Consider the following 25,681-nt stretch of genomic DNA (forward strand, 5'->3'; position numbering starts at 1 on the left):
TATACTAAAAGCTAGCTTTTGTATACATTTATAAGAATCGCATTGGTCAGTGTCTACATTTTATATACGAATGTAGATGTTCAATTAATTTATATTGTAGATAACATGGTGTGTGTGGTGTCACACGGAGGATCATGTTATCGACTTATAAATTATAAACAGAGCTCACACCAAGATAGAAAGGAACAAACCATCGAAGGTCGAGTGTAATTAGGTATTAGTTTATCTTAACTATATAATTACACTAGTACACTTAGAGTGTATTGAGTAGGACCATTAGAGGTCGCTTTTATCTTGACTTTATAAAGGAACAAAGACCTCAATTATTATGAAGTGTATTCTTAATCCTAATATAATAACAAGCACATATATTTGATATTTATTTTAATTTATCAATGGGTGAGATTTAGTTCGATAAATCAATAAGCGATAAGTTGAGAAATGATATCACTTATAGTGTGTGTTGATTATAGAAGGAAACCGTGTCCTAGTGATCTAAGTTGATAATGTCCCAGAGGAGCTCATGATTGTCATGTTAAACCCTCAGTGGACTTAGTCCGATGACAATAACGTTGAGTGGTACTACCTTGACTAAGATATTAATTAAATGAGTTGTCAGAACTCACTTAATTAGTGGGCATCGACATCTTAAACACGGGAGACTAACACACTCATAATAAGAGGAGCCCAAAATATAAGGATTGGTGCGGTAGTTCAATAATAGTTCTTTAGTGGAATGAATTATTGATGAAATTAAGTTATGTGTTGGTAACACGGATGCTTAATTTCATCGAGACAATCAATTCCTCCTCTGTCCCTATCGTAGCCTCTTGTATATAGAGATTTATACCCACTACATATCCACCTTCTTACCCAACCAATAGGGGTCGGCCAAGCTAAGCTTGAAGCTCAAGCTTAGGGTCGGCCAAGCCTAAAGGGTGGGCCTTGAGGTGGTCGGCCAATAGCTTAGAGCCCAAGCTGAGGTGGCCTGCCACAGCATATTAAAAAGAGATTTTTATTAAAAGTATTTTTATGTGGATATCATGTTTTTAAAGAGAGTTTAAAATTTAAATCTTTCCTTTTATAACTTTCTACAAAGATTAAGAAAGATTTAAAATCTTTCCTTATTTGTAGATTGAAAGGTAGATTTTAATTTTGAGAAAACTTTCCTTTTTTAAACCATGTTCATGATTTAAAAGAGAGTTTAAAATTAAATATCTCTTTATAAGTTTATAAAAAAGATTAAGAAAAGATTTGATGTCTTTTCTTATTTGTAGATTGAAAGGAGATTTTAATTTTTAGAGATAACTCCTTTTGAAAATTATCCACATGTTTAAAAGAAAGGTTTTAATTTATAAAATTTCCTTTTTATAATCCACCATGAAGGGAAAAATTATTGGAGAAATTTTTATAAATTTCTGAAAGAAAATAAGGAAGTTTAATTTGTGTTTAAAATTTTATTTGCTTGGAGATTTTTAGTGTGGTCGGCCATTGAAATTGAAAAAAAGGAATTGATTTTAAATCAATTAAAATTTCTTTTTCATGGCAAAGGAATTAAGGAAGTTTTTATTAAAATTTCCTTATTTGCCAAAACCAAGGAATATAAAAGAGGGGGTAGAGGTGCCTTCATGGCGAACGACTCTATTCTTTTCTTTCTCTCTTTTCTCCTTGGTGTGGCCGGCCCTTAGAGGCTCTCCCTCTCCTCTTCTCTTCTTCTCTAGTGACCGGTTTTATTCTCTCTTGGAGCTCTTGATGGTGGCCGGTTCAAGCTAGGAGAAGAAGGAGAGAAAGGAGTTTTTTGTTTCTTGCATCCCTTGGAGCTTGGTGGTGGTGGCGGACCTCTACTTCTTATGGAGAATTCTTGGTGGCGAATCTAGCTTGAAGAAGAAGGAGCTTGGTGGTTCTCATCTTGGAAGATCGTTGCCCACACAACGTCCAAGATAAGAAGAGGAATACGGTAAAAGATTAAGAGGTTATTTTGCTTACAAAGAAAGGTATAACTAGTAATTGTTTTCCGCATCATACTAGTTTTCTTTGTATAGTTATTTATGGAAATACCAAACACAAGAGGCATATGATTCTAGAGTTTTCGAAATAGTTTTTTTTTTTGAGTTTGTGTTTTCTTCTTTTTCGAATTTGTAATTCGATTGTTCTTTTTGGTTAACCTAGAGTTATTTAAGGAAATAAATATTAGCTTTCCTTAAAAGGCTTTGCCTAGGCGGTGGTGGTTGCTCCCATATCTAAGAAGGTTATGTGACTCGCCATGCAGTTCTGGAAGCCAATTTTGGAAATTAATATTTATAGAATTAATAACTTAGGTAGATTTGAATCAATAGTGTTAAGTTCCGCTTGCAATTCAAATCTAAACCATTAAGAACAGATAAGTTAAATTTGGAATCAATGATGTTAAGTTCCGTCTGCGATTCCCAATTTAACTTCTAAAGAACACAATAGGTTATTTAAGGAATGGTTCAACACTTGTACAAAAAATTTTGTACAGTGGATCTGGTACGATTTTCTTAGGACTAACCAACAATTGGTATCAGAGCTAGGGTTTGCCTCTGTGTGTTTGGTTTTCAAATAGGTTATGCACATGTCATACATAATTTAGGCAGGATAATAGTAGGATGTGCTAACTTTGTGGTTGCAGGCTCCAACTATTATGACATATTTTTATTGTGTGTGATTGAACGCTAGGACATGTCAAGGGCATTTAATTGTGTGTGCATGATTGTAAAATTAAATACAGCAGGAGTTGTATTAGTTATTAGGATTTTACATTTTTGTTCGATCTAGAATATATGTACATTCCTTTATGGAATATAGGATTGATGTATGTAAAATTCTATATTTGTCGCGAACCGTATCCTTGCGAGGCGTGGTGCTATCGGAGGACCAGAGGCGCAGCGGAATAAGAAGCAAGATTGATGCGACGACTTGACCTGATGGCTGTGGCTAAAGATGGCAGCAGCTAGGGTTGAAGCACATGGAGGATAATGAGGGAAGAAGCCATAATAGTTGGAAAATTAATTTCCATATTTATTGATTTATTTACTGTGATGTGTGTGTGCATGTGATGATGCTAGATTAGGTTAAAATTCCTCACCTTAAATAACTAAGTGGGAGAGGGATTAGTATATTAATCCTATGGTCTCCATTACTGGTTTGTAAGTGATGCAACAAGCTTGTGTGTTGGCTCTGAGTGTCTCACTCCACAACGGATGAGTTTGTTTGTGGATCACTAGATCAAACTTCCTTAATGGATGGTTATAGGAAGTTATTTAGGATGTGTGTGATCTTCTCCAATTGAAGGGGCACAATTCTATTTAATGGACTTAGTATCAAGTAATGGTATACACTTAGACATATTTAAAAGTATCCTCCCCAACGGAGTCACTACTATCACTTGTGTGACCAAAGGGAAACCAATTATTGATTTGTCATAAAACTAGATTGACAAGATAATAATATTAATAAACCCCTCTTACAAATGTTTGAATTTGTATACATCCACACTAACGTGACATACAAGATTCATGGTGTTTGTGGTAATTTTATTTGTCAAAAAGTTATATTGACAAGATAGTCAATGGGTAAAACCCTCCTCTTACAAATGTTGATTTTGTATACGTCCACACTAACGTGACATGCAAAACTCACGGTGTTTTGAGGTGTTGGTAAATTTAAATAGTATTGTTTGAGGAATCAATATTATTTTAAATTTAGAGTCTTGACCAAATATTTGATCAAAGATGGACCAACTATTAATTTTATTTGTCATAGGTTGACAAGATAATAAAATTAATGGATGAAATCTCCTTTTAGAATTTGTATCGTCCACACTAACGTGGCATACAAAATTCACGGGATTTTGAGATGTTGGTCTTGACCAAATATTTTTGTGATTCTTAGGATGTTAGTCAATCCCCTAGTTGTTATACTATAGAATAGACTTAGTTGTCTCAATTGTAATGATTGGAAAACTTGGACATTATGGTAGACTATCCTCTCAGAACTGAGAACAATAACGGTGTATTTTATTAGTTGTTGAAATATATTTAGTGGTATTATCTACCGATACCTGGTGTGTAGATACAAGAACCACTGATTATATCTGCAATTCATTGCAGGGGTTCCAGAAAATCCGACAACTATATAAATCACCGTCCACATGGGCACTCTGTAAAGTAGTAGCTATTACGGTGGGAGATGTTTATCCTCCGATAGGAATAAAATATGGATTTTTGAGAAATTGTCTTTACATATCAAGTTTATAAAGAACTAGTTTTCAGTTTCTAAAATATTCAAAGAACTTGATATTCTGCCTCTTTTAATAACAAAGTTGTTATCAAGATAAAGAGGGAAGATAAAGAGGGAAGTGATCTGTTTTGGTATGTTGGTAGACAATTTATAATTCAATAACTCCCACGATGCAATAAATGGAAATTATAACACATCTTCTAACTTTAAGAGATAGTAACCTTCGAATTTGAACCAATCATATTTTTAACGTCTAAGGCTAGGTTATATTAACTTGAGTAGGATTCAAAGGATAATAACCAATGAACTCTTGAGTTCATTGGTAGTGGAAATCTTTCCAACCTGCGAATCTTATTTGGAAGGAAAAATAACCAAGAAGCTTTTAAGGTCAAAGGGGTATGGAGCCAAAGATATGTTGGAATTGGTTCATTCGGATTTGTGTAGACCTTTGACTATCCGGACAAGAGGTTGTTTTGAATATTTCATAGATGATTATTCAAGATAAGGATACATTTACTTGATGTCAGTAAGTCAAAGTACTTTGATTAGTTCAAAGAGTACAAGGTGATGCATAAAGCGTCAAAAGTAAAAGTATCAAGACACTACGGTGAGATCATAGTGGCAAGTACCTCTTAGGATAGTTTAGAGTCACTTATCGAAGTCGAGATTTAATTCCAACTAACTACACCTGGTACACCCCAACAGAATGGTGTAGTAGAAGGTATAAGACTCTTAAGGAAATGAGTAGATTGATGATAAGTTATTCAGAAAATTACCAAATTCATTTTAAGGATATACTCTAGAAACGGAAGTGAACATAGTACCTTCCAAAGTCAGAACTCTCTACTCATATAGAATTGTTGAATAGGCGTAAGCCTATTTTGAAGCATATTCGGATTCGGGTAGTCCAACACATATGCTGAAGAGAGATAATGATAAGTTGGATAGGAATTCACTTGTTTGTAGGTTATCCTAGAGAAATGAAAGTAGGTTTATAACATTAAAAATCAGAAGGTCGTTGTTAGCATCAATGACCGATTTTTAGAAAAGGACTATGTAATAAACCACGAGCCCATAAGTAAATTTGTTCTTAAGGAAATAATAAAGGACATGTCTAATCTAGTACCAACTGTACAAGATGAAATATCACAAGAAACTGCAACACGTATCACAAATGATACACAATTACAGAAAGTGCCTCGTCATAGTGGGAGGGTTATTAGGCAACCTAAGAGATTCATGTTTTAGGAGAGTTTTTGGACCTGATCCTTGGTGAACATGAACCTGATTCTCAGACATATGACGAAGCGCTCCAAGATAAAGATACAACATCTTTGTAAAGAGCAATGAATACAGAATTAGAATATATGTATTCTAATAAAATCTGGGAGCTTATAGAACCACCAAATGGTGTAAAAGCTATTTGGTGTAAATATGTCTACAATAGGAAAGAGGATAGGCAGGAAGGTGGAAACTTCCAAAGCAAGGCTTGTTGAAAAGGGAAACCTTTTACCGGTAGCCATGTTTTAGTCTATCCGATTCTTTATCTATTCTGCTCATATGGATTATGAGATTTGGCAAATGGATGACAAGACAGTTTTCCTTAAGGGAAGTCTTGAAGGAAACATCCATATAAAGCAACCTGAGGGATTCATTGCAAAGGGCAAAAGAGCATTTTGTTTGTAAGTCAATCAGTCTATGGATGAAGCAAGCTTCAAGGTCTTGAACATCCAGTTGTAATCCAATCTTATCGATTTAATTACCGGATAAGTCTTGTGTATACATGAAGTGTGATGGAAGCGTGGTGGTATTTCTTGTACCATACATAGATTACATTTTTGATAGTTGGAAACAATATCAAGGTATTATCGGAAGTAAGGATATGGTTGTCCAAGCAATTCGTTATAAAGGACTTAGGAAAATGAGCACATATTCTTGGGAACAAGGTTCGCAAGAAAAGAATGTTGTGCTTATCCCAAGCTTTATATAACGAGCTTGTTTTAGCATGCAAAACTCAAAGGTTTTTCTACCTTTTAAGCATGGAGTATCTTTATCTAAAGAGATGTCTCCGATGACATCAAAGGAGATAGACGACATGTAGACAGTTCTTTATGCTTCGGCAGTTGGACAGCCTAATGTATGTTATGCGCGAGATCAGATATCTGCTTTGCCTAATGCATAGTTAGCGATATCAAAGTAACCCTAGACAAGAACATTGGACTGCAGAAAGCATATATTGAAGTACCTTAGAGGCACTTGAGATTTTATGCTAGTTTATAAGGTAGTTAATTTGGTCCCTATGGGTTGCACGGATTTTGATTTCAATCGGATAGGGACAATAGTAAGTTGACCTCGGGGTTTTGTGTTTACTTTAGGAGGTGAAGTCATAACTATGGAAGAGTGATAAGCAAAGGTGCTTTTTCGGATTCTACCATAAGAAGTCGAGTAAGTGGCAGCCTCTGAGGCGATCATAGAAGTTGTATGGCTCAGATGCATCATGATGGACTTAGACATGTTTTCTGGTTTGCCCAAAATTATTACAATTTATTGTAATAATAATGGTGCGTAGAACTCGAAGAAACCATAAGACCATAAGGCAAGTAAACATAATAGAGCGCAAGTACCATCCAATACGAGAAATCATACAAACGAGGAGAAGTTGTTGCCACCTAGATTGCATCAGGTGATGACCTATAGATCCTTTCACTAAGGTCCTTAAGGCAAGAGCTTTTGATGGACATGTTGAAGGGTTGGGAATCAGATGTATGACAACATTTATGGCAGATAGTCTTTAGTATAAGTGGGAGATTATTGGAGTGTATACTAAAAGCCTAGCTTTTGTATATACATTTATAAGAATCACATTGGTCAAGTGTCTACATTTATATATACCAAATGTAGATGTTCAATTAATTTATATTGTAGATAACATGGTGTGGTGTCACACACGGAGGATCATGTTATCGTACCTTATAAATTATAAGCAGTAGCTCACGACCAAGATAGAAAGGAACAAACCATCGAAATGTAATTAGGTATTAGTTTATCTTAACTATATAATTACACTAGTACACTTAGAGTGTATTGAGTAGGACCATTTGAGGTCGTTTTTATACCGACTTTATAAAGAACAAAGACCTCAGTTATATGGAAGTGTGCTCTTAATCCTAATATAATAACAAGCACATATATTTGATATTTATTTTAATTTATCAGGTGAGATTTAGTTCGATAAATCAATAAGCCCGATAAGTTGGGAAATGATATCACTTATAGTGTGTGTTGTTGATTATAGAAGGAAAGCGTATCCTAGTAATATAGGTTGATAATGTCCCAGAGGAGCTCATAAGGATTGTCATGTAAACCCTGCAGGTGGACTTAGTCCGACACGACAATAAGGTTGAGTGGTACTACTTGGACTAAGATATTAATTAAATGAGTTGTCGGTAACTCACTTAATTAGTGGACATCCGACATCTTAAACAGGGGAGACTAACACACCATAATAAGAAGGAGCCCAAAATGTAATTTGGGATTGGTGCGTAGTTCAATAATAGTTCTTTAGTGGAATGAATTATTATGATAAAATTAAGTTGTGTGGGGCGAACACGGGATGGTTAATTTCATCGGAGACAAACCAATTCCTCCTCTGGTCCCTATCGTAGCCTCTTGTATATAGAGATTTATACCCACCACATACCCACCTTCTTACCCAACTTAGGGACGTGAGCTAAGCTCAAGCTCGCTTAGGGCCGGCCAAGCCTAAAGGTTGAGCCTTGGCCGGCCAATAGTTTAGAGCCCAAGCTTGGGTGCGGCCACATCATATTAAAAAGGGATTTTATTAAAATTATTTCTTATGTGATATCATGTTTTAAAGAGAGTTTAAAATTTAAATCTTTCCTTTTATAGCTTTCTGATTAAGAAAAGATTGAAATCTTTCCTTATTTGTAGATTGAAGGTAGATTTTAATTTTGAGAAAACTTTCCTTTTTTAAACCATGTTCATGATTTAAAAGAGAGTTTAAAAATTAAATATCTCTTTTATAAGTTTCTACAAAAGATTAAGAAAAGATTTGATGTCTTTTCTTATTTGTAGATTGAAAGGAGATTTTAAATTTTAGAGATAACTTTCCTTTTGAAAAATTATCCACATGTTTAAAAGAAAGATTTTAATTTATAAAATTTCTTTTATAATCCACATGAAGGGAAAAATTATTGGAGAAATTTTATAAATTTCCGGAAGCAAATAATTAGGAAGTTTTAATTTGTGTTTAAAATTTTATTTGCTTGGAGATTTTTAGTGTGGCCGGCCATTGAAATTGAAAAAAGGAATTGATTTTAAATCAATTAAAATTTCTTTTTCATGGCAAAGGAATTAAGGAAGTTTTAATTAAAATTTCCTTATTTTCCAAAACCAAGGAATATAAAAGAGGGGTAGAGGTGCCTTCATGGCGAACAACTCTATTCTTTCTTTCTCTCTTTTCTCCTTGGTGTGGCCGGCCTTAGAGGTCTCCTCTCCTCTTCTTCTTCTCTAGTGACCGGTTTTATTCTCTTGGAGCTCTTGATGGTGGCCGGTTCAAGCTAGGAGAAGAAGGAGAGGTGGTGGTGGTGGACCTCTACTTCTCATGGAGAATTCTTGGTGGCCGAATCTAGCTTGAAGAAGAAGGAGCTTGGTGGTTCTCATCTGGAAGATCGTTGCCCACACATCGTCCAAGATAAGAAGAGGAATACGGTAAAAGATTAAGAGGTTATTTTGCTTACAAAGAAAGGTATAACTAGTAATTGTTTTCCGCATCATTTCTTTGTATAGTTATTTATGGAAATACCAAACACAAGAGACATGATTCTAGAGTTTTTGAAATAGTTTTTTTTTTTTGAGTTTGTGTTTTTTTCTTTTTCGAATTTGTGATTCGACTGTTCTTTTTGGTTAACCTAGAGTTATTTAAGGAAATAAATATTAGCTTTCCTTAAAAGGCTTTGCCTAGGCGGTGGTGGTTGCTCCCATATCTAAGAAGGTCATGTGCCTCGCCATGCAGTCCTGGAAGCCAATTTTGGAAATTAATATTTATGGAATTAATAACTTAGGTAGATTTGAATCAATAGTGTTAAGTTCCGCTTGCAATTAAAATCTAAACCATTAAGAACAGATAAGTTAAATTTGGAATCAATGACGTTAAGTTCCGTCTGCGATTCCTAATTTAACTTCTAAAGAACACAATAGGTTATTTAAGGAAAGGTTCGACACTTGTACAAAAATTTTTATACAGTGGAACCGGTACGATTTTCTTAGGACTAACCAACAGTCTTGACTAGACTTCTCTCTTCCAAACATCAAGTCATGTTTGGATCAACGTTGATCAAACTAATCAAACTTAGGTACATTGTTAAACATCGAAACCTTAAAGGCTAATTGTACCAACAAATTTGTTTGGACTTTTCACTTAAAATTTACTCCTCTGAGAGCTCCCACCTCCTTCATTCAAGGTCATTATTCCACCCACATGATTCGATTTGGACTATGACTTTGATACCACTTGTTGGAATTCACATATATCCACAATGATATGATATTTATTTTTGAGCTCTACTTTAAAAAACCTTATATCCATGAAGATATTTTTTATCTTTTAAACACATAATTTTTTCCATGTATTTTATAACATAAAACTTTGATTATATTTTCAATAAAAATTACATCAATTATAATAGCGAATCATTGGGTCCACTTGATAAATATGATGCATTCAATCTATAAGAAATATATAAGAATATTTCTATTAGATATTATTGAAGTCACTAATTGACATCTCTATTGCATAAAATTAATCATTGCCGCCAAAAAACAAATTTTGCTTTTGAGATAGCAATGATTTTAACATCAATGATTTTAACATCATGACGGGAAGAAATCACATGCCTACTAATATTTTGATTGTGACTAGAGAAAGAAAAATTAATACCAAGCATAAATAAAACAAAGAATTGGAAAATGACAATAATAAACAAACGGGACAAGATGAAATGAATATAAATTGAGTCCAATTAGGCTGATTTTATTTGATTTTATTTTTTAAAAAAAGAATTATCTAAATTAGTTTGAAATTAGTTTTTCCATCCCTACGGAGGATCCACACACGTAAGGAATAATATGTCGTATGTCATTAACAAAATGTCTTTATGTGGTCCTTTGAAATTCTATGAACAAAATAATTCGCGGTGAAAGCTTGCACCTAGTGGATCGATTAATGGCCCCTCAAAATATCATATATGAAATCATATGTTCTTTGTTTTAAAAAAAAATATATATATATATATAAATAATATCTTGAGAGTAAGAGTATGAAGGAGGTTCAATTTAGTGAAAACTTATTTATATTCATTTAATATGCCCACTTTATCAAATTTAATGAAGAAATTTAAATATATAATAAATTATTTATGATTAATAAAAAAAATTAATGATAACATGTAAAAGTATAGAACCAATTCAAATTAAAATAGATAAATTGAATGATTTTGTAACTTGATTAGGAAATCATTTGTAATCTTTTCTATTTACATAAAAGAATAAATGTGTTCTTGATCATATGTTTTTTTTTTAAATAAAAGACATAACTTAGTCATTGTGATACCATAATTAATATATTTGAAAACTAAATAAATTGTATATAATTTATTTCAACTATTTAATATTTTTTTCTTATTGAAATGAACTTTTAAAGTCAAGTTCAATCCACCATGAGATTCTTTAAAAGGTCCTTTAAAAAGGGGCTTTATAAAAATATCTATCACATTACCTTTATATCTTACAACCAATATGATTTGGATAAAAATCCCGATTTACTTTAATTTCTCCTCCAATGATAAATTAAATTGGTGGATACTTTAGACTCAATTTAAACTCGAGAATAATAAACCTTTTAAACTTATCATTCAAGCTAAACACATACTTGATGAACATTTAAAGAGGTCTTTTGTTCCATTATAATAAAAGAAAGTGACTTCTTCTTACTATACCAAGAAACACATGTTGAATCAAAAAACAAACAAACCTAAGATAGACCTTTAATCATTTAAATCACCATCTAAATTTGCAGATGCAAAAGAAGCTCACTATTCTTTTTGAATAATAGGTCGAATTGAGGATTGAAATTTACTTATTTAGGTATTCTCTTTGTAATTTCAAGATGTAAGATCTTTGATCATTGTATAAAGTGAATAATTACTATCTATTTGTAGTAAATGTTTGAGAGGATTAGGAAGAGGCTTATCATCATCAAGCCTCAACTAATTGATATTTGCATCGAATTAATGAAGTAAAAGTTTTCTTGGCTTCATGAATCCCTAAATTATCAACAAATTTTTCCTACATAAGTTTGTGGTCTTATGAAAATATTTTCTTTGCCTAAATGAATAGAAAGACTAGCATGAATCTTAGAGACCTTCTTCTAATCATTGATGGTCATAATCAAGGTATAGAAAAACAAGAATTTGTAGATCACTTTATTATTTAAATTACTTAATCATTGGATTAGAAAGTGATGAAAAGGAAGTTAGTGTTTGACTCAAAAAAGTTTAGTCTTGGTATCAATCAAAAGTTGGAAGGAATCTTAATATACAAGATTTGGAATTGACCTTCACTAATTTATAGCTATATATAGTGTGGAAGACGAGTAAAATGTGTGTTAATTGAACTTCGTTCCACTTATTCAATTTGGCCAAATTGACTAAGAGAAAATAAAGACAATGTGCTTTGGCCATAAGAAATCGACAATTATAAAATGAGGCAAAAGTAGTATCAAAACTAACAACATCATACAAAAGAAAGAGCTTGAGTGAATACAAAGAAGAGAAGGAAAGATATTGACATTGATGGAGATCAAAGAGAGTATTTTTAGGTCTTGAGGTCAAAGAGTATCTTTGTTATTTTTTTTAAAAAAAAAACTCCAAAATCACAAGCACTATTAAAATGAAAAACACACACACACATATTAAATGTAAATGAGTTGTCCGACCTTTTGCAGGGAGGATGATGATACTTTTTCCTCTCTCCTCGCTGCTTTCTTGGCATCGAATATGACTAAGTGTATCCGTATTCAAATGATTACATCACGTCTCGCTCCTTCCAAAGAAGTGGCGACGCACTGTTGAAGTACAGGTGGCATCTATTCCTCTGCAGAGCCTGAACAGGTGGCTGCAGTTGTAGAGCTGTGGGCTATGGGAGGAGACCGGAGATGACTTTGCAGCACTGTAGGACTGTCTTATCGTGTAGGGACTCTTGAGACCAAACCTTAAAAAGTGAAGGGCTTTGCCTTGTCCAGACGCATGCATGCAGTACAGAACAGTATGGTGCAGTGCAGTGCAGTGCTATGCAGAATTGCAGATGGCAGTAACGCTGAACAGGGAAAGGACTGAGGGGAGGGAAGATCTTCATATGTCTGGTATCTTGGGGGATGCATGCTGATGCCGCGCATTGATTGAGGGCCTGCATGCAATTGCATGTGATAATTCGAAGGGAAATATGTATTTTGTTTTTGCTCATTGAAATTTTTTATTTTTAATTTTTTAATCATTTCCCCTAAAGTTTTTAATCTTCATGACAGAGGAGGTAAACAAATTTAGTCACCCACTCCCTTTGTCATCTCTATTCTGATAGCTAGACTTATCTTCACTTTGTTATCTGTTGGATCAAAGCAAGAGGTGGCAAAGAATAGGTTGTTTTACGGGGAGATTTCTGAAATTGACATGAGAAATGGTATTTCATTAAACAAAAAAAAAAACTTCACTTTTCCCAAGGGCACACAGGCCATCCTCTCTAATGGTTGACCAGCACTTTTATCAGTGAGGCATTTTATCATGACCCTATTTTCTGCCTCAGCACAGTGTTGTATTTGAACTTGCAACTTTCCTATAGGAAGACAAGTTAACAGTTAGTTGTGATCATTCATTCAGGCGCCAACAGAACTCAAGGTGTAAAATGAGCCAGGCTTCCTGTGGCCCGGTCCTATACGGCATGATATATACTTTACTAACAACTAAATTTTATCCCACTAAATAAAATCCACTAAAAATTTAAAATTTATACTAAAGTAGTCTTTAAAATAAACATTTTTGCTAAATTGATTACCTTTGTTGAGTGCTCTACAAAATTTGCTACAACTATTCAAATATGGCTTTGCTCCACTGCAAACCAAAGCTTTCACTTCAAGAGTAAGAATCTCTCTTGTGGTCGTTGCTTGGACTTGAGTAGGCCCACTCTATCTTCAGATCCAGCAACTTTCGCCTCAATTATTTTCTGGTTTCCAGACAAAGTGCTAGCTTTTAATCTGACGGCAAACTTTGACAGCAATTGACGTAGCAGGTATATCCAAACTGAGATAACAAGTGATAAATATCTTGTCCCACATAGGTTCTGTAGATGGCACAAAGTCTTACATGATCACATCACATACAATTCCAAATTCTCAAGGCAAGTCAGCAAACAGGTCCATAATTATGGAAGATTTCATTTGATCAGTTTCATTCAAGAAACTGCTTCAAATTTATACAAGCCAATAAATCTTAAGTTTAGATCTCAACAGAAGGAAAAACTATGTAGCCGACTATAGAAGAGTATTGCTAATACATGTTTCATGGCGGGAGTGTTCCCCGACTTTAATATCAAATCATACAAAATTGTAATGTAGAGCTAAGAATCATCATATAAGTGGCTTAAGGATAAGATCTCATCAACATGGTGATGCCTCCAACAGTGCTCGGAGTTGGTGATCTCTAAATAATAGATATTCTGCGTAACTCCCCTAATTCTCTTGGTGATCAACGTTCCTATAGAGATTGTTCTTCCACTCTGAGGGACAGGAAGACTAATGGTAGCAATAAATGGCAAACAATCTTCTATCTCCGACTGTTTGCTGTCTTGGACTTGTTTAGGTCCGCAAGCTCCTCGATCAACTTTCTTTCCTCACTGCTTAATCTCTTTGGAATTTCCACCTGCACTCGAACCAACTGATCTCCCCGGTTGTTTTGCTTACCGAGGTAAGGGACACCCTTTTTGGCCATTACCAAAGTTGAACCTGGCTGCGTCCCAGCTGGAATCTTCAGATCTATTGATCCATCCACTGTAGGAACATTCATGGTAGTCCCTAAGATAGCATCAATGTAGGATACCTTGCAATCATAAAGAATGTTGGTTCCCTCCCTTTTAAGCACAGGATCTGAGCGAACTTCGATGAAGACATAAAGGTCACCGGGAGGACCACCTCTCCTTCCAGCATTCCCCTCTGACCGGACCCTCAGCCGGCTACCAGAGTCAACTCCTGGTGGCACCTTCAGACTAATTTTCTTTGTCTTCCTCACACAGCCATCCCCGTTGCAGGTGCTGCATGGGGTAGAGTATTCACCCGTACCATCACAAGTTGAACAAGTCATGACCTGCTGGAATACACCCAGTGGTGTCCTTGCAGAAGAGACGACCTGACCTTGACCTCCACAAGTTCTGCATTTGCGTGTCTTTGTACCTGGTTTGGCACCAGATCCATTGCATGTTCCACAACTTTCTAGCCTTGTAACTTCTATATCTTTCTCAACACCAAAAATTGCATCTTTGAAATTTAGGACAAGATTATAACCCTCGTCATCACCTTGCATAGGTCTGTTGCGAGCACCTCTCGTTCCACCCATCCCACCCATGCCTTCAAATAATGACTCAAATAGATCGAATGGATTGTTGAAATCCTGCAGTTAACAGAACCAATAATAAAAATTCCTACAAAAAGGCTATTTAAAATTAACTTTTATATGGCAATCTGCCTCCATAGCATACGCACCCCCATGCCCATGTCAGCACCTTTGAGGCCCGCTTCTCCATACTTATCATACAGAGACTTTTTTTCATTATCAGCTAAAACCTGTAATATAGAGCTGTCAGTAACAGTGGTAAACAAGGAATGGTGCTTATTGTGAAATATTGGGAACAAACATAACAAAAAGAATAACCTCATATGCATTACTAATCTCCTTAAACTTTTGCTCTGCTCCTGATTCTCTGAAACATATAACACCAATAATAAGACCACCTAAAGTTTAAGAACACTCATATATCAAAAAAGCTTGCAGAAGATAGAAAACCACTAAACATCATTTAACTAAGATATTTTATAGAATCAATTATAAATAGTTGCATTTCTAAAGATGACCAGTCACTCCAGTATACATCAACAAATAGAAAAATGATTGTCACCAAGTTATATTCAGTGTAAAGGGCTTACAGGATACGATTTAGGCTGCAAAAAGGGTCAGCAAAACAAGCACCATACGTCATCCAAGAGGAAAATCTCAAACCTTACTACTATAGCCACACAGAAGACAAACGGCCTCTGAATATGGCCTTACCTAGAAGCAAAGAGGGTATTCAAATACTACATATGATTTAAAACAAAAAATATGTAATATGTATGATCTAGCACCATGCTTCATCGAAGAGAAAAACCTCAAACTTCACTACTATAACCACATAGAAGACAAATGGCCTCTAAATATAGCCTTACCTAGAAGCAAAGAGGGTAAGCAAATACTGTGTATGATCCACATAAAACCAAAAAAGCATTGCAATATATATGATCTAAATTTCTAGCTGCAATAAATTATGATTATGACGATTAGTCATTCTAAAATGGCTGAAGCTATTGGCTTGTCACTTGTGTGTTTGTATATTACATGGGCAGCAAGATTACCAATACATTTACTTTTCCAGTATGCAAGAGGCTGAAGAAATCTCAATGTCAATAGAAAAAGTAGTTTGTCAATATTTAAAATTGATAAACCTAGTTAGCAGGAACATTCTGTTTTGCCTTTCAGTATTAGGTGGCATAAATTCTAAATTTGATGACAAGCATGAAGTAGCAGCAATAAGCTGGATAAGCATTGATTAACTTGCTTACTTGATCAATGATTATGGTACAAGTCTTCATGTCAAGCATAAAAAATTGGCGCTTTCTAGTCAAGTGTTCTGTTTTACCTTTCAGTATGAGGTGACAGAAATTCTAAATTGGATGACAAGAATGAAGTAGCAGTGGTAAGCTGGATAAACATTGATTAACCTGCTGCTTGAATGATAATGGTACAAATCTTCATGAAAAGCATACAAAATTGACACTTTCTATGGGGCCATACTTCACTAATATCAATCACATCATTTATTTTAAATGCACATGATGATCCTGAATTCATAATATAGTCCAAACTTCCATAACCCAGATTAACTTAACCACAGTGCAACTTAATGTGATTATAATTCTTAAACACAAAATATTTTTTTATTTGTTTTTCTGAAAGCAGTATACTATCTTCTATTTCATGATTTTGAGCAAATAACACACACACTCCAACACTAACAAGTCAACAACAACCATCACAAATGTTGCCATTTAACACATAAAACACACTTTACACTCACTTATTGACATCAGGATGATAACTCCTAGCAAGCTTCCTGTATGCTGCACAACAACAAAACAAGCACCATCTTAGTAGCTAATTGTAGATAAATTGTTTACGGCAACAGATAAATTTGGGATAAGAAGAGTTCAATGACGAAAAGACTAGGAGATAGTTCGCTAAAGTACAAGTTATCTTGTAGTCTTAAGCATGGCGATGTGCCAATATATTAATAAAACATTATCACCATGCTACAGTTAGAAGACCAAACGAGACCTAAAATCTTACATACTTAGCATAAGGCTCTGCCCCGCAAGTTGAATTACATAGGCTTGCAAACTCAACTGATTTTTCTTGTTTTTTGAGGATGCAACCTCTAATGGGCACTTGATCTAAATATTCTGCCACCAATTGATCTAAATATTCTAGTATTTAAAGTATATATTTTTCAGATAATGAGTATACCTTTATCACATGATAAAATATCTCTTTTCAATAAACATCAATTGTCAAAATAGTTTGGGATTGTTTACGATCAGATGTAACATCCTTTGATTTTGCATATCTCAAACCAAAAGTATCCATAAATTACAAATGATATTGATTGGAGTTCTATCTCAACAGTCAACATTATCTAAGAGCCTGAATCTGCAACCAGATGGTCCAGATCCGATTATATAACAGCAATCAGAACTTGAGCAGAAAACCTCAAACTGTGATATTTGTTGGCAATTTCTTTAAACAGGCTTTGGTCTATTAATCCAGTATGAAGAAGTATCTCTCCAGTCTTCTCAGTTCAAAAACAAGGTTTTTCTTCCACTTCTCAAAAAAAATATAAAAATGAGATGTATTCTCACTTCCTTACCTAAAAAAAAAATTATCGAACTTATTGAAATTAAACTAATGTCTCTCGATGTATTATTCCATTCATATTCAAATCATGATACAATTTTCATGTTCTTGAATTGTCTCTTTCAATTTTTTTAGGTTCATGTTCTTCTCCAGCAAAAGAGCTTTCACAATTACATACACATATAGGGCAAATAATCTCAATACCACTTCTTTTTTCTTTCAATTTGTTTCATGTACTTTTTCCAACTCGAGTAGTTGATTAAGTCATCAAAATTCACTTCTATTAAATGTGTTCATATCAACTACGTTGATTCATCATTATTCCATCTATCCCCAAGTCCAGCATAATAATACAGTTTGATATTCCATCTAAGTGGCATGAGTCGCATGACTTCTTTCAGAGATGATTAGTCATCTTTCTCAAGCTCTCCACTCAAGCTTGGTTTCTCTCTTTCTTATATTTGTTTTTGGTTTGTTGAATACTTATATCAATTTAATTTAGCTATTAAATTTAATTTAGTTATTAAACTATTTCAAGGATTGGAGCCGTGACATATTAGTATCAAACAACTTCCGAGACAGAACATGAACAGACACTTTTTGTTCTAATGTAAAGAGAAGGATAAGACATTTGTTCCAAAAAGCTTCAAAAGAAAGAAAGAAAAACATTGATTAACTAAAGAAAATATAAGGATAAGAGATTTATATCCAACATCTTTAGAAAAAAAAATGGAACTAAAGAGAAAGATAAGACATGTTTGCTAGATTCTGGGAGGCATTCTACAATACACTTAACGATTTGGCAACAAAGGCAAGAGGCCTATTAAGACGAATGCAACTAGTATTGCACTAATATCAACCAGAAAAGTAAAGTATAGCTCATATGAAGTATACTTGCCACTTTTTATTTCGGATTTACTTGCATTCCTTGATACACCAAGGATAGAATAGAAATCCTGCAACAAATGACAATGAAATTACAATAAATAAAAACTAACAGAGATAAATTTGATCAACAGACTTTTTTCCTGGTCAACTTTCAAAAAGTTAAAAATTAAATGTTACTTACAGATTCAGCTCTAACGACAATTTCTGCCCTCCTATTACGCCTAGTATTTAGGTGTGGGCTGGAATTGTACAGAGCAGATGAAGATATTTGACCAAGAAAACTGGCTCGTGACGATGACAGACAGTTCCTTGATGTAAGACTGATACTAGAAAGAGACAGTGTAAGACAGAAAGTCAGATTAAATGCAGACTGCAAAGATGACATGAAGGCTTTTCCCAATTGAGATTAACTACATAATAAAAGGAAAACCAAGCAAAAGAAGGAAGGTATCAACCCTCTAGCTATGTCTTTTGACCACACAAAAATAGGATAAAACCATGACCACTTGTCAGTTGTACACGTCAACAAAGAATCATGCCTCAAAACAGGATACTTACCAATTGAAGGTGAATTATAATTCATGCGCAACATAGAGCTTACCTCGTGTTCCATATTAATGTTATTTAGCTAATCATTTGCCTTGAAGACTTGAACAGTTAGCATCAATATATATTTCTCTTGTAATACTGCAATCAGGATTGACCCCAAGATCAACTTAAATACAGATATGTTTTTCCTAAATGTAGACAATACAAGCAGCACCTGATCTTGTCCTTGATACCATGTCAAAGATGATCAATTGACTATTTATCTCAAAATCTAGGTTTGTTAAGAAGGGAACCGATTTATGAATTTACATCTATTTACCTGGCAACACGAGGGCAATTGGGAACTAACTGAAGTATTATTCCCCACTAAATCCCTTTTATGTGCATGTCTGTTCGCACATATTGGCTCTACATATCCCCTCATACCGATTGGTTCTATGTTCGCTGTGAGTGATGTGCATGTCCAATCTTATGGTTTAGTGTTTTAAAAACATCATTGATTTAGCATCATGTTTTGTCTTAGGAAAGGATTCTCTCATTAATAAGAGATGGATCCTAAGTCTTAAAATCAACCACTCTAAGGATGTGGGATAATTAGACTAATCTTAGGGCATTTAATCTCATGTCTCAAGTTACTGGTGAGCCTCACACATACAAATTGGCCACAAGATCCCTTGAAATTGTCTACCGGATCATTGAAGTGAGAAGGGGATTCCACACTCATTGATCACTCTATTACCATAATTATAGGCACAAGTTTACTGAATTAGATGTTCAAGGGGCATAGTTTGGCCAACAAGCTAAAAGTGGTTGGTACTCTAAAATTGTATTTGACATGAACCGATCACCTAAACCACAAAGGTTATGCCCTAAATTATAGTTGGGTTATATATAAAGCTTAATCCCATAAGTAATGTAGTAGTATTCAGATATAACAAGTTGTCATTAATTTCGCGAGGTTGAGGAAATGATGGTTGAGATAGAGAAAAGAAATATCCATATGCAAGTTCCAATAACTAGTTTGGGGAGTTATAGGTCAAAAGGTAAAAAGATGCTCCAAAATATCAGGTATTTGGCCTAGAAATTTGAACGTAGTAAATTTTGCCAAAAAGAAACACTACATGTGACAAAAGCACATAGAGATGAAATAGCAAGAGTTACCCAGTTTGGAGTGTGAGCGCCGTGTAAGAAAAACAGATCTTGACTCCTGGAGATGCACTTCTTAATATTACTTGAGGTTGCAGTCCAAATTGAGGCACTAGAATGTTTCTACATGGGACGGTTGTCATTGTATTGAGCAACTTCAAGCTTCTATCTTCCCTCTGTACGACAACAAATTAATCGTCACGTTTCTTGTAAATAAGAGAACAAATCTAAAATACATGAGAAAAAAAAGGAAAAAAGTGACAATTGACCAAGACTGTGTCACCAAATCTGTGATGCTCTATAGTAAACCATAGTAGTTTATCAGCACAAGAAGTAGTATATTAATTAGTTTTTGCAACTATGTCAAAAAACTATAAACATATCGGACTAAAGAGAATTCAGAATGTAGATACTTTGTTGTCCAATAGGCAAATCCATGCCAGGTAAAAGAAGACAGGCGGAATTTCTCAAACTTTAACCAGATATCATGCTCTACCACTACATTACAAGTTCGTAACAGGTCAAAACCTAACCATTCCATAAATCCAATATTCTCCAACCTCCATCAACTGGATATCAACCAAACTCATTGTAAGCTAACGCATCCACACCAGCCTGCCTTATGGAGAAATCTGCATATCGACCCAGAAAGGAATCACTACTATCTATAGGCATCCTTCTCTCCACTCAACCCAGTACGCTAAATCTTCCACATATGAACCAAAAACACATCTTTAACGCGCTTCCTTTTAAACTATCAGGAAACAACTCAATGTCTTCGGCTAGTTTTTTTTTTTCAGAACCAAAATACTCCGAATAGACATCACGACGCGCAAACAGGAAAAGCATTCGAAATATCTTCCAAGACGAGGAAGAAAATCCAATCATTGCCCACGGTGACGGCGATTGTTTCTTCTCAGATAGGAAAGAGAAAAAAAAAGACAAAAGGAATTCTAGAAAGCGTCATCGGAAGAATTCGGGAGGGGGAAATAGTTCTAGATAAGAAAAAGATTTCTCACATGTGCCGGCGGCGGCGGCGGCGGCGGCGGCGGCGGCAGAAGAAGAAGGAAGCGTAGGTCGTTCTTTGTCCGCCCACTCGCCTTCCACTCGCGCTCACGAGGGGGAGCGATAAGAGAGCGTGGTGGCTTGTGTGCGGGTTAGGGATCGTGGCGGCGTCTTGGGTACGCCAAATTGCACGACGTCCGTCGGATTTGGGACCCAATTAATTTGTAATTAAAATTATATTAATAGCGGTGTTTAAGAAGGTTGGTGAAGGTTCGGTGGGTCACAACCAACGCCAACACGGTGTTATCAGGCTTAATAATTTTAGTTTTAACTTGTTTTATTTTAATATGTGCAATTTCTTGAATTATAACTAATTTTCTCAGATAAATTTCGGAAGTTCTACGTAGAATTGAAACAACAAAACTAAATCAGTACTAACAGGGTTTCAAACAATTGTGAAAGCCACTGGTTTCAAGTGAGAATTTTTAGATAAATTGCCCAAAATTAATGTAAATATCAAAAAGTCTATACTCGCAACAAGCTGTAGATCAATTTGATTTGATACTTTATACAACTATGTAGGACAAAACCGGGAGTATATTTTCAATGTACAATTCATGTCCCTCTACGAAAATCTATACAGTTGTTACGGCAAGCTAGGGGAAAGCGAAGGTGTTGCCACATTCAACTCTCCGCAGTTGCTGATATAAATAGTTTTTAGAGGTCGATTCCACATTGTACGAGCTATCTGAGCCCTCTCATCTCCAAGAAACTGCGCAAAATCATTGAATTGCCGAATCCTTTCGGCTGGCTTATATGTGGGAATGCTAGCTATGTTGGTGATCACATCCATCCCTGCAGTATTGCAATATGAAACTTCCACATTAATATCAGATAAGTTAATGATTACTGGTCAAAAATTTAGGAACATGTAGAAATCAAGCAAGAAAAAAACCAGTTTAAGCAAGTTCTCTAGAAGCTTAAAGATGAGCTTAGCTAGTGTAGTAATTCCATCAGAAAATTAGAGGATTTCTCATGTGGTTTGGTTGACCACATCCCAGATAAAAGTGCACAGCTTCGTGAATTTGAAAAATGGTTAAACAAAATCACAGGATTAACAAACTTTAGTCTATAAATTTGCAAATATATGTGCACAAGTGAATGTGTGATCAAAGAATTGGTACAAATTGCAAGCCGGTTTGACTCCCCGTACATACAAACATTTGCAATAATACTTGACTAAGCTTAAATAATCAATATGAGAATTCCAATTATGCATTTAGACCACAAAGATTTCTCAGATTGAAATAAATAGTGGCTCATTGACATGTAATTGGTTCAGATTCAAGTTGTGGTAACAGAATGTTGGAAGGCAGACCATCAATTAGTGCACAAAACTATTATAATGATAAAAGTGCATTTGACTTCTTGGAGTAAATTTAGTTAGTAATTTTTACTATGTTATATGGATTCTTTGGTTACCCTATGCAGGCTATTCACACGCAAACATGAGGAACCTTAGTAAGAGTATAGTGTAAGAAAACCATGATTCTTTTATGTGAGGTGTTTGATATGTAGATCTATACTCACACAGAGATGAATCTAGCATTTATGGCGAAAGAGTGCTAGGAAAATTTTGATCAGTTTTCTAGGGTAAATTTTGAAAACTAGTAGTTATCCAAATAAATGAGAGAAAATAGGCAAAGATGGTATAAACTTGTTCAAAGACAGCTTATAGATTTTGTAGTGGACAGGTTGAATCAATTAGAATTAGAAAGTCTGATAAGTAAATGAAGACTCAAAAATGCTGCATAACCAAAATAGATAAAAGTGACTTTGAGAATTACTAGCATGAGCTTTTAATGGAGCTCATAATCAATACCAAATAGAAGGGCTTACTTTTCGTTAGTGTTGTTGAACATTTTAGGTATATTTTAATATTTGTGTATATTATTATCATCCAACCTTCCCTACCTCTATTGCCCTTCCGTATATATCCAATTTTGTTTGCTCTTGGACAACCACAGTCCATATTGCCTAGTTGAGCCATCCCTTTGACTTTGTAATCAGGAACTTGATTGAATAAAATTTCTACAACCATCTTTCTGAGCACAACGAATGAAAGCTAGAGACACTGCTTGAAAGATATACAAGTCAACTCATAGTAATAGTTAACTTTAAACTTTGCACTATTCAACTTATACTGCAGTTGAGTTTAATTCTAGATAAACGGCATCTAATTCAGATGGAATGATGTTCTTCCAAGGCAACAAGCACAAATTTATTATCAAGATGCTTCATTGCATTTTGAGTGGATAAAATGATTTAGGGCAACAAAGCTTGACAGACAACAATTTCTAATCAGTAATAACATTGACTAGGCTAAGAGCAATTCATCAAACAACTTACCTTCGAGCACAGTGCCAAACACGATGTTCTCGTTGTCAAGCTGCGGGCATGGCCCCGGCCCAGTGGTCACCAGAAACTCCAAGTTGTGGTAGTCCGGTTCCAGCTTGACGGCTTCGTCATCATCGTTCTCGGACAAGCACAATGATAGAGTTCCAGGTCTAGAATGCTTCAGCTGGAACGCCTTGGGGTCGACGGTCTCCATGTTGCGCAGCAGCCCAGTTGGCGGCCGGACCTCCCCCTTTTCCTTCCGCCCCTGGCGGCCGGCGACAAAGAACTGGCCCTGGAGGATCTTGTGGACGAGCGTCCCGCGGTAGGTCGCGGAGGCGCATGCCGTCTTGAAATTGGCGACGGTCTGAGGAAGGATCTTGCCGTAGAGGCCGAACACAACGCGGCCGAGGGGCTCGGTGTCGGGGCAGGCAGCGAGGTCGAAGCCAAGAGGCCGGTCCGAACGGAGGTAGCTGGGGCAGAAGCCGAAATCGAAGAAGACGCGATCGGTGACGATGGATGGCAGTGGCTGGTCGGGTAGAGAGGCGGTGTCGGCGGCGCTGGGTTGGGCGAGGAGAAAGGAGGCAGAGGATAGGATGAAGGAGCGGCGTTGGAGGAGGGCGTTAGGAATTAGGAAGTGGGCTTGGGTGGAAAGGAGGCGGCGGCAGCGCCAGCCGCGGTGGTGGCGGAGGAGGGGAGGAGATGCAGGGGAGAGTGCAGGCGACGACGCCATTACATTTACCGGATAACCAGCAAGTGGCAGAGGGAGGGGTCTAAGTCGGTCCGGTCCGGTCCGGTCCGGTCCGAAGCGCCGAGTTTTATATTTTTCAAAAGTCTCACAAAGTGTGCCCTCATTTGTTTTAATGCTTAAACGGGGTTCTTTTTCTCACGGATCCTTTTTATATATATCTCCAAAGTAGTTTTAATTTTATAAAATCAATGGTTGATCACAAACCATTTGTGTCATTACAGCATAAAAACAAACCCGCTCAACCCCACCATGGCGGCGGCGGCGGCGATCGCTCCCCCTCGTTTCCCGGCGCCGCTGGTGGGCGCTACAGCCGGGCCCTCGTACTCGGAGGGCGCCGGTGCCGGCGACGCCAACCGCGCGCGGAGCGAGTGGCGATCCGACATGACCACCACGATGAGCCTCTGCCCCTCCTCACAGGCCCCCGCCGCGCCGCTGATGAAGTAGTACGCCCCCGACCGTCTCAACTCCACCGTGGATGCGCCTTCCTTGTGCTCCGCTAACGGCCGCGACCTGTCGCAGCTCAAGTACGCCTCTCGTGTCACCTCCAGCACCGAGTCCTTCGCCGGATCGTACTTCCATACTGCATTAAAGTGTTAAACTTTGTTAGATTTCTCGACTTCCATTTTTCTAGGAAATTATCTTTCGAGGTGGAAATGGTGGAAAGAGATTGGATTACCGAGGGAGTCACCGACTTGGAACCGGTTCTTCTCGGCCCACTGATTGAGGGAGTCGGTGGTGTTAGGAGGGATCTGCCAGGCATTGTCGGCGCCTCCCACCAAGAACTCTTTGGCTTCTGAGCTGGTGATGGCGAGGAGGAGAGCGATGGACAAGATAAGAGAAGAAGCCATGGAGGACAGTTCGCAATCTGCAGAGAGTGTGTGAGAGAAGTGGAAGCTGCAGGTTGAGTTGAGTTGAGGGCGGCGATGGCGACGGCGCCGGAAATTTATAGCGAGGGGGGAAGAAGAAAGTAGCCGTTGGAATGAGGAAGGGAAGCCAGATGTGGGATTTCTGTTTGGGCGTGCCACGGCAGCAACGGTCGAGTTCATTTATTGGATTCCGGAATCAGAGTGATCTTCGCAACGTATACATTGTTTGGATTTTTCTGAAAGAAATAAAACGTACAAGTTCTTAAATAAAGAGATTAAATGGTAATAAACAAATTCGGCAAAAATTAAATGAACATCCATCATTTATGTTTTGGATACCCTATTTTTTTTGTTATTAAAATCAAATGAATAATCTATTTAAAGTGAGGGGCTGGATGTCAGCTTCTATCATTTATACAAGCTACTTGTTAATTTTTACAACATGTGTTTATAATCTAAATAATTTTTAGTTAAATAATTAGATATTTATTATATTTCAAATGACCAGGAACTCACATGTAGCTTCTACAATATAT

At 36.2% G+C, this 25,681-nt stretch overlaps 3 protein-coding genes across 4 annotated transcripts; all 3 read right to left on the bottom strand.

The window, feature by feature from the left end:
* Window positions 1–13,743: 13,743 nt before the first annotated feature.
* On the bottom strand, window positions 13,744–21,299 carry LOC122007844 (chaperone protein dnaJ A7A, chloroplastic-like). Of its 2 annotated transcripts, none has more exons than XM_042563373.1 (8): window positions 21,149–21,299; window positions 20,145–20,305; window positions 18,616–18,754; window positions 18,445–18,502; window positions 16,714–16,756; window positions 15,255–15,303; window positions 15,086–15,166; window positions 13,744–14,993 (listed from the first exon to the last, which is right to left on the bottom strand). In XM_042563373.1, exons 2-8 carry the CDS (start codon window positions 20,270–20,272, stop codon window positions 14,154–14,156), a joined length of 1,338 nt encoding a protein of 445 aa, XP_042419307.1. In that variant the 5' UTR covers window positions 20,273–20,305; window positions 21,149–21,299; the 3' UTR covers window positions 13,744–14,153. The 2 variants fall into 2 exon arrangements, with proteins under 2 accessions (XP_042419307.1, XP_042419306.1); XM_042563372.1 differs by having other exon boundaries at window positions 18,616–18,760.
* A 301-nt stretch (window positions 21,300–21,600) lies between these two features.
* Window positions 21,601–24,379, bottom strand: LOC122007845 (peptidyl-prolyl cis-trans isomerase CYP28, chloroplastic-like). Its single transcript, XM_042563374.1, has 2 exons — window positions 23,544–24,379; window positions 21,601–21,989 (listed from the first exon to the last, which is right to left on the bottom strand). Exons 1-2 carry the CDS (start codon window positions 24,259–24,261, stop codon window positions 21,781–21,783), a joined length of 927 nt encoding a protein of 308 aa, XP_042419308.1. The 5' UTR covers window positions 24,262–24,379; the 3' UTR covers window positions 21,601–21,780.
* A 55-nt stretch (window positions 24,380–24,434) lies between these two features.
* Window positions 24,435–25,222, bottom strand: LOC122007846 (early nodulin-like protein 1). The gene is made up of 2 exons (XM_042563375.1): window positions 24,956–25,222; window positions 24,435–24,859 (listed from the first exon to the last, which is right to left on the bottom strand). Exons 1-2 carry the CDS (start codon window positions 25,125–25,127, stop codon window positions 24,495–24,497), a joined length of 537 nt encoding a protein of 178 aa, XP_042419309.1. The 5' UTR covers window positions 25,128–25,222; the 3' UTR covers window positions 24,435–24,494.
* Window positions 25,223–25,681: the final 459 nt, after the last annotated feature.

Source organism: Zingiber officinale, chromosome 8A, assembly GCF_018446385.1.
Source record: "Zingiber officinale cultivar Zhangliang chromosome 8A, Zo_v1.1, whole genome shotgun sequence".
NCBI lineage: Eukaryota > Viridiplantae > Streptophyta > Magnoliopsida > Zingiberales > Zingiberaceae > Zingiber > Zingiber officinale.

What these genes read in the sequence shown, in the direction of transcription:
- LOC122007844 (XM_042563372.1), bottom strand. Translation starts at nt 20,272, where the DNA reads ATGACAACCGTCCCATGTAGAAACATTCTAGTGCCTCAATTTGGACTG. An exon ending in TTGTCGTTAGAGCTGAATCT is followed by an intron (nt 18,503 to 18,615) that starts GTAAGTAACATT and finishes CATTTGTTGCAG; the next exon opens with GATTTCTATTCTATCCTTGG. An exon ending in TAAATCCGAAATAAAAAGTG is followed by an intron (nt 16,757 to 18,444) that starts GCAAGTATACTT and finishes GTTGTTGTGCAG; the next exon opens with CATACAGGAAGCTTGCTAGG.
- LOC122007845 (XM_042563374.1), bottom strand. Translation starts at nt 24,261, where the DNA reads ATGGCGTCGTCGCCTGCACTCTCCCCTGCATCTCCTCCCCTCCTCCGC. An exon ending in GTTTGGCACTGTGCTCGAAG is followed by an intron (nt 21,990 to 23,543) that starts GTAAGTTGTTTG and finishes GCAATACTGCAG; the next exon opens with GGATGGATGTGATCACCAAC.
- LOC122007846 (XM_042563375.1), bottom strand. Translation starts at nt 25,127, where the DNA reads ATGGCTTCTTCTCTTATCTTGTCCATCGCTCTCCTCCTCGCCATCACC. An exon ending in CCAAGTCGGTGACTCCCTCG is followed by an intron (nt 24,860 to 24,955) that starts GTAATCCAATCT and finishes ACTTTAATGCAG; the next exon opens with TATGGAAGTACGATCCGGCG.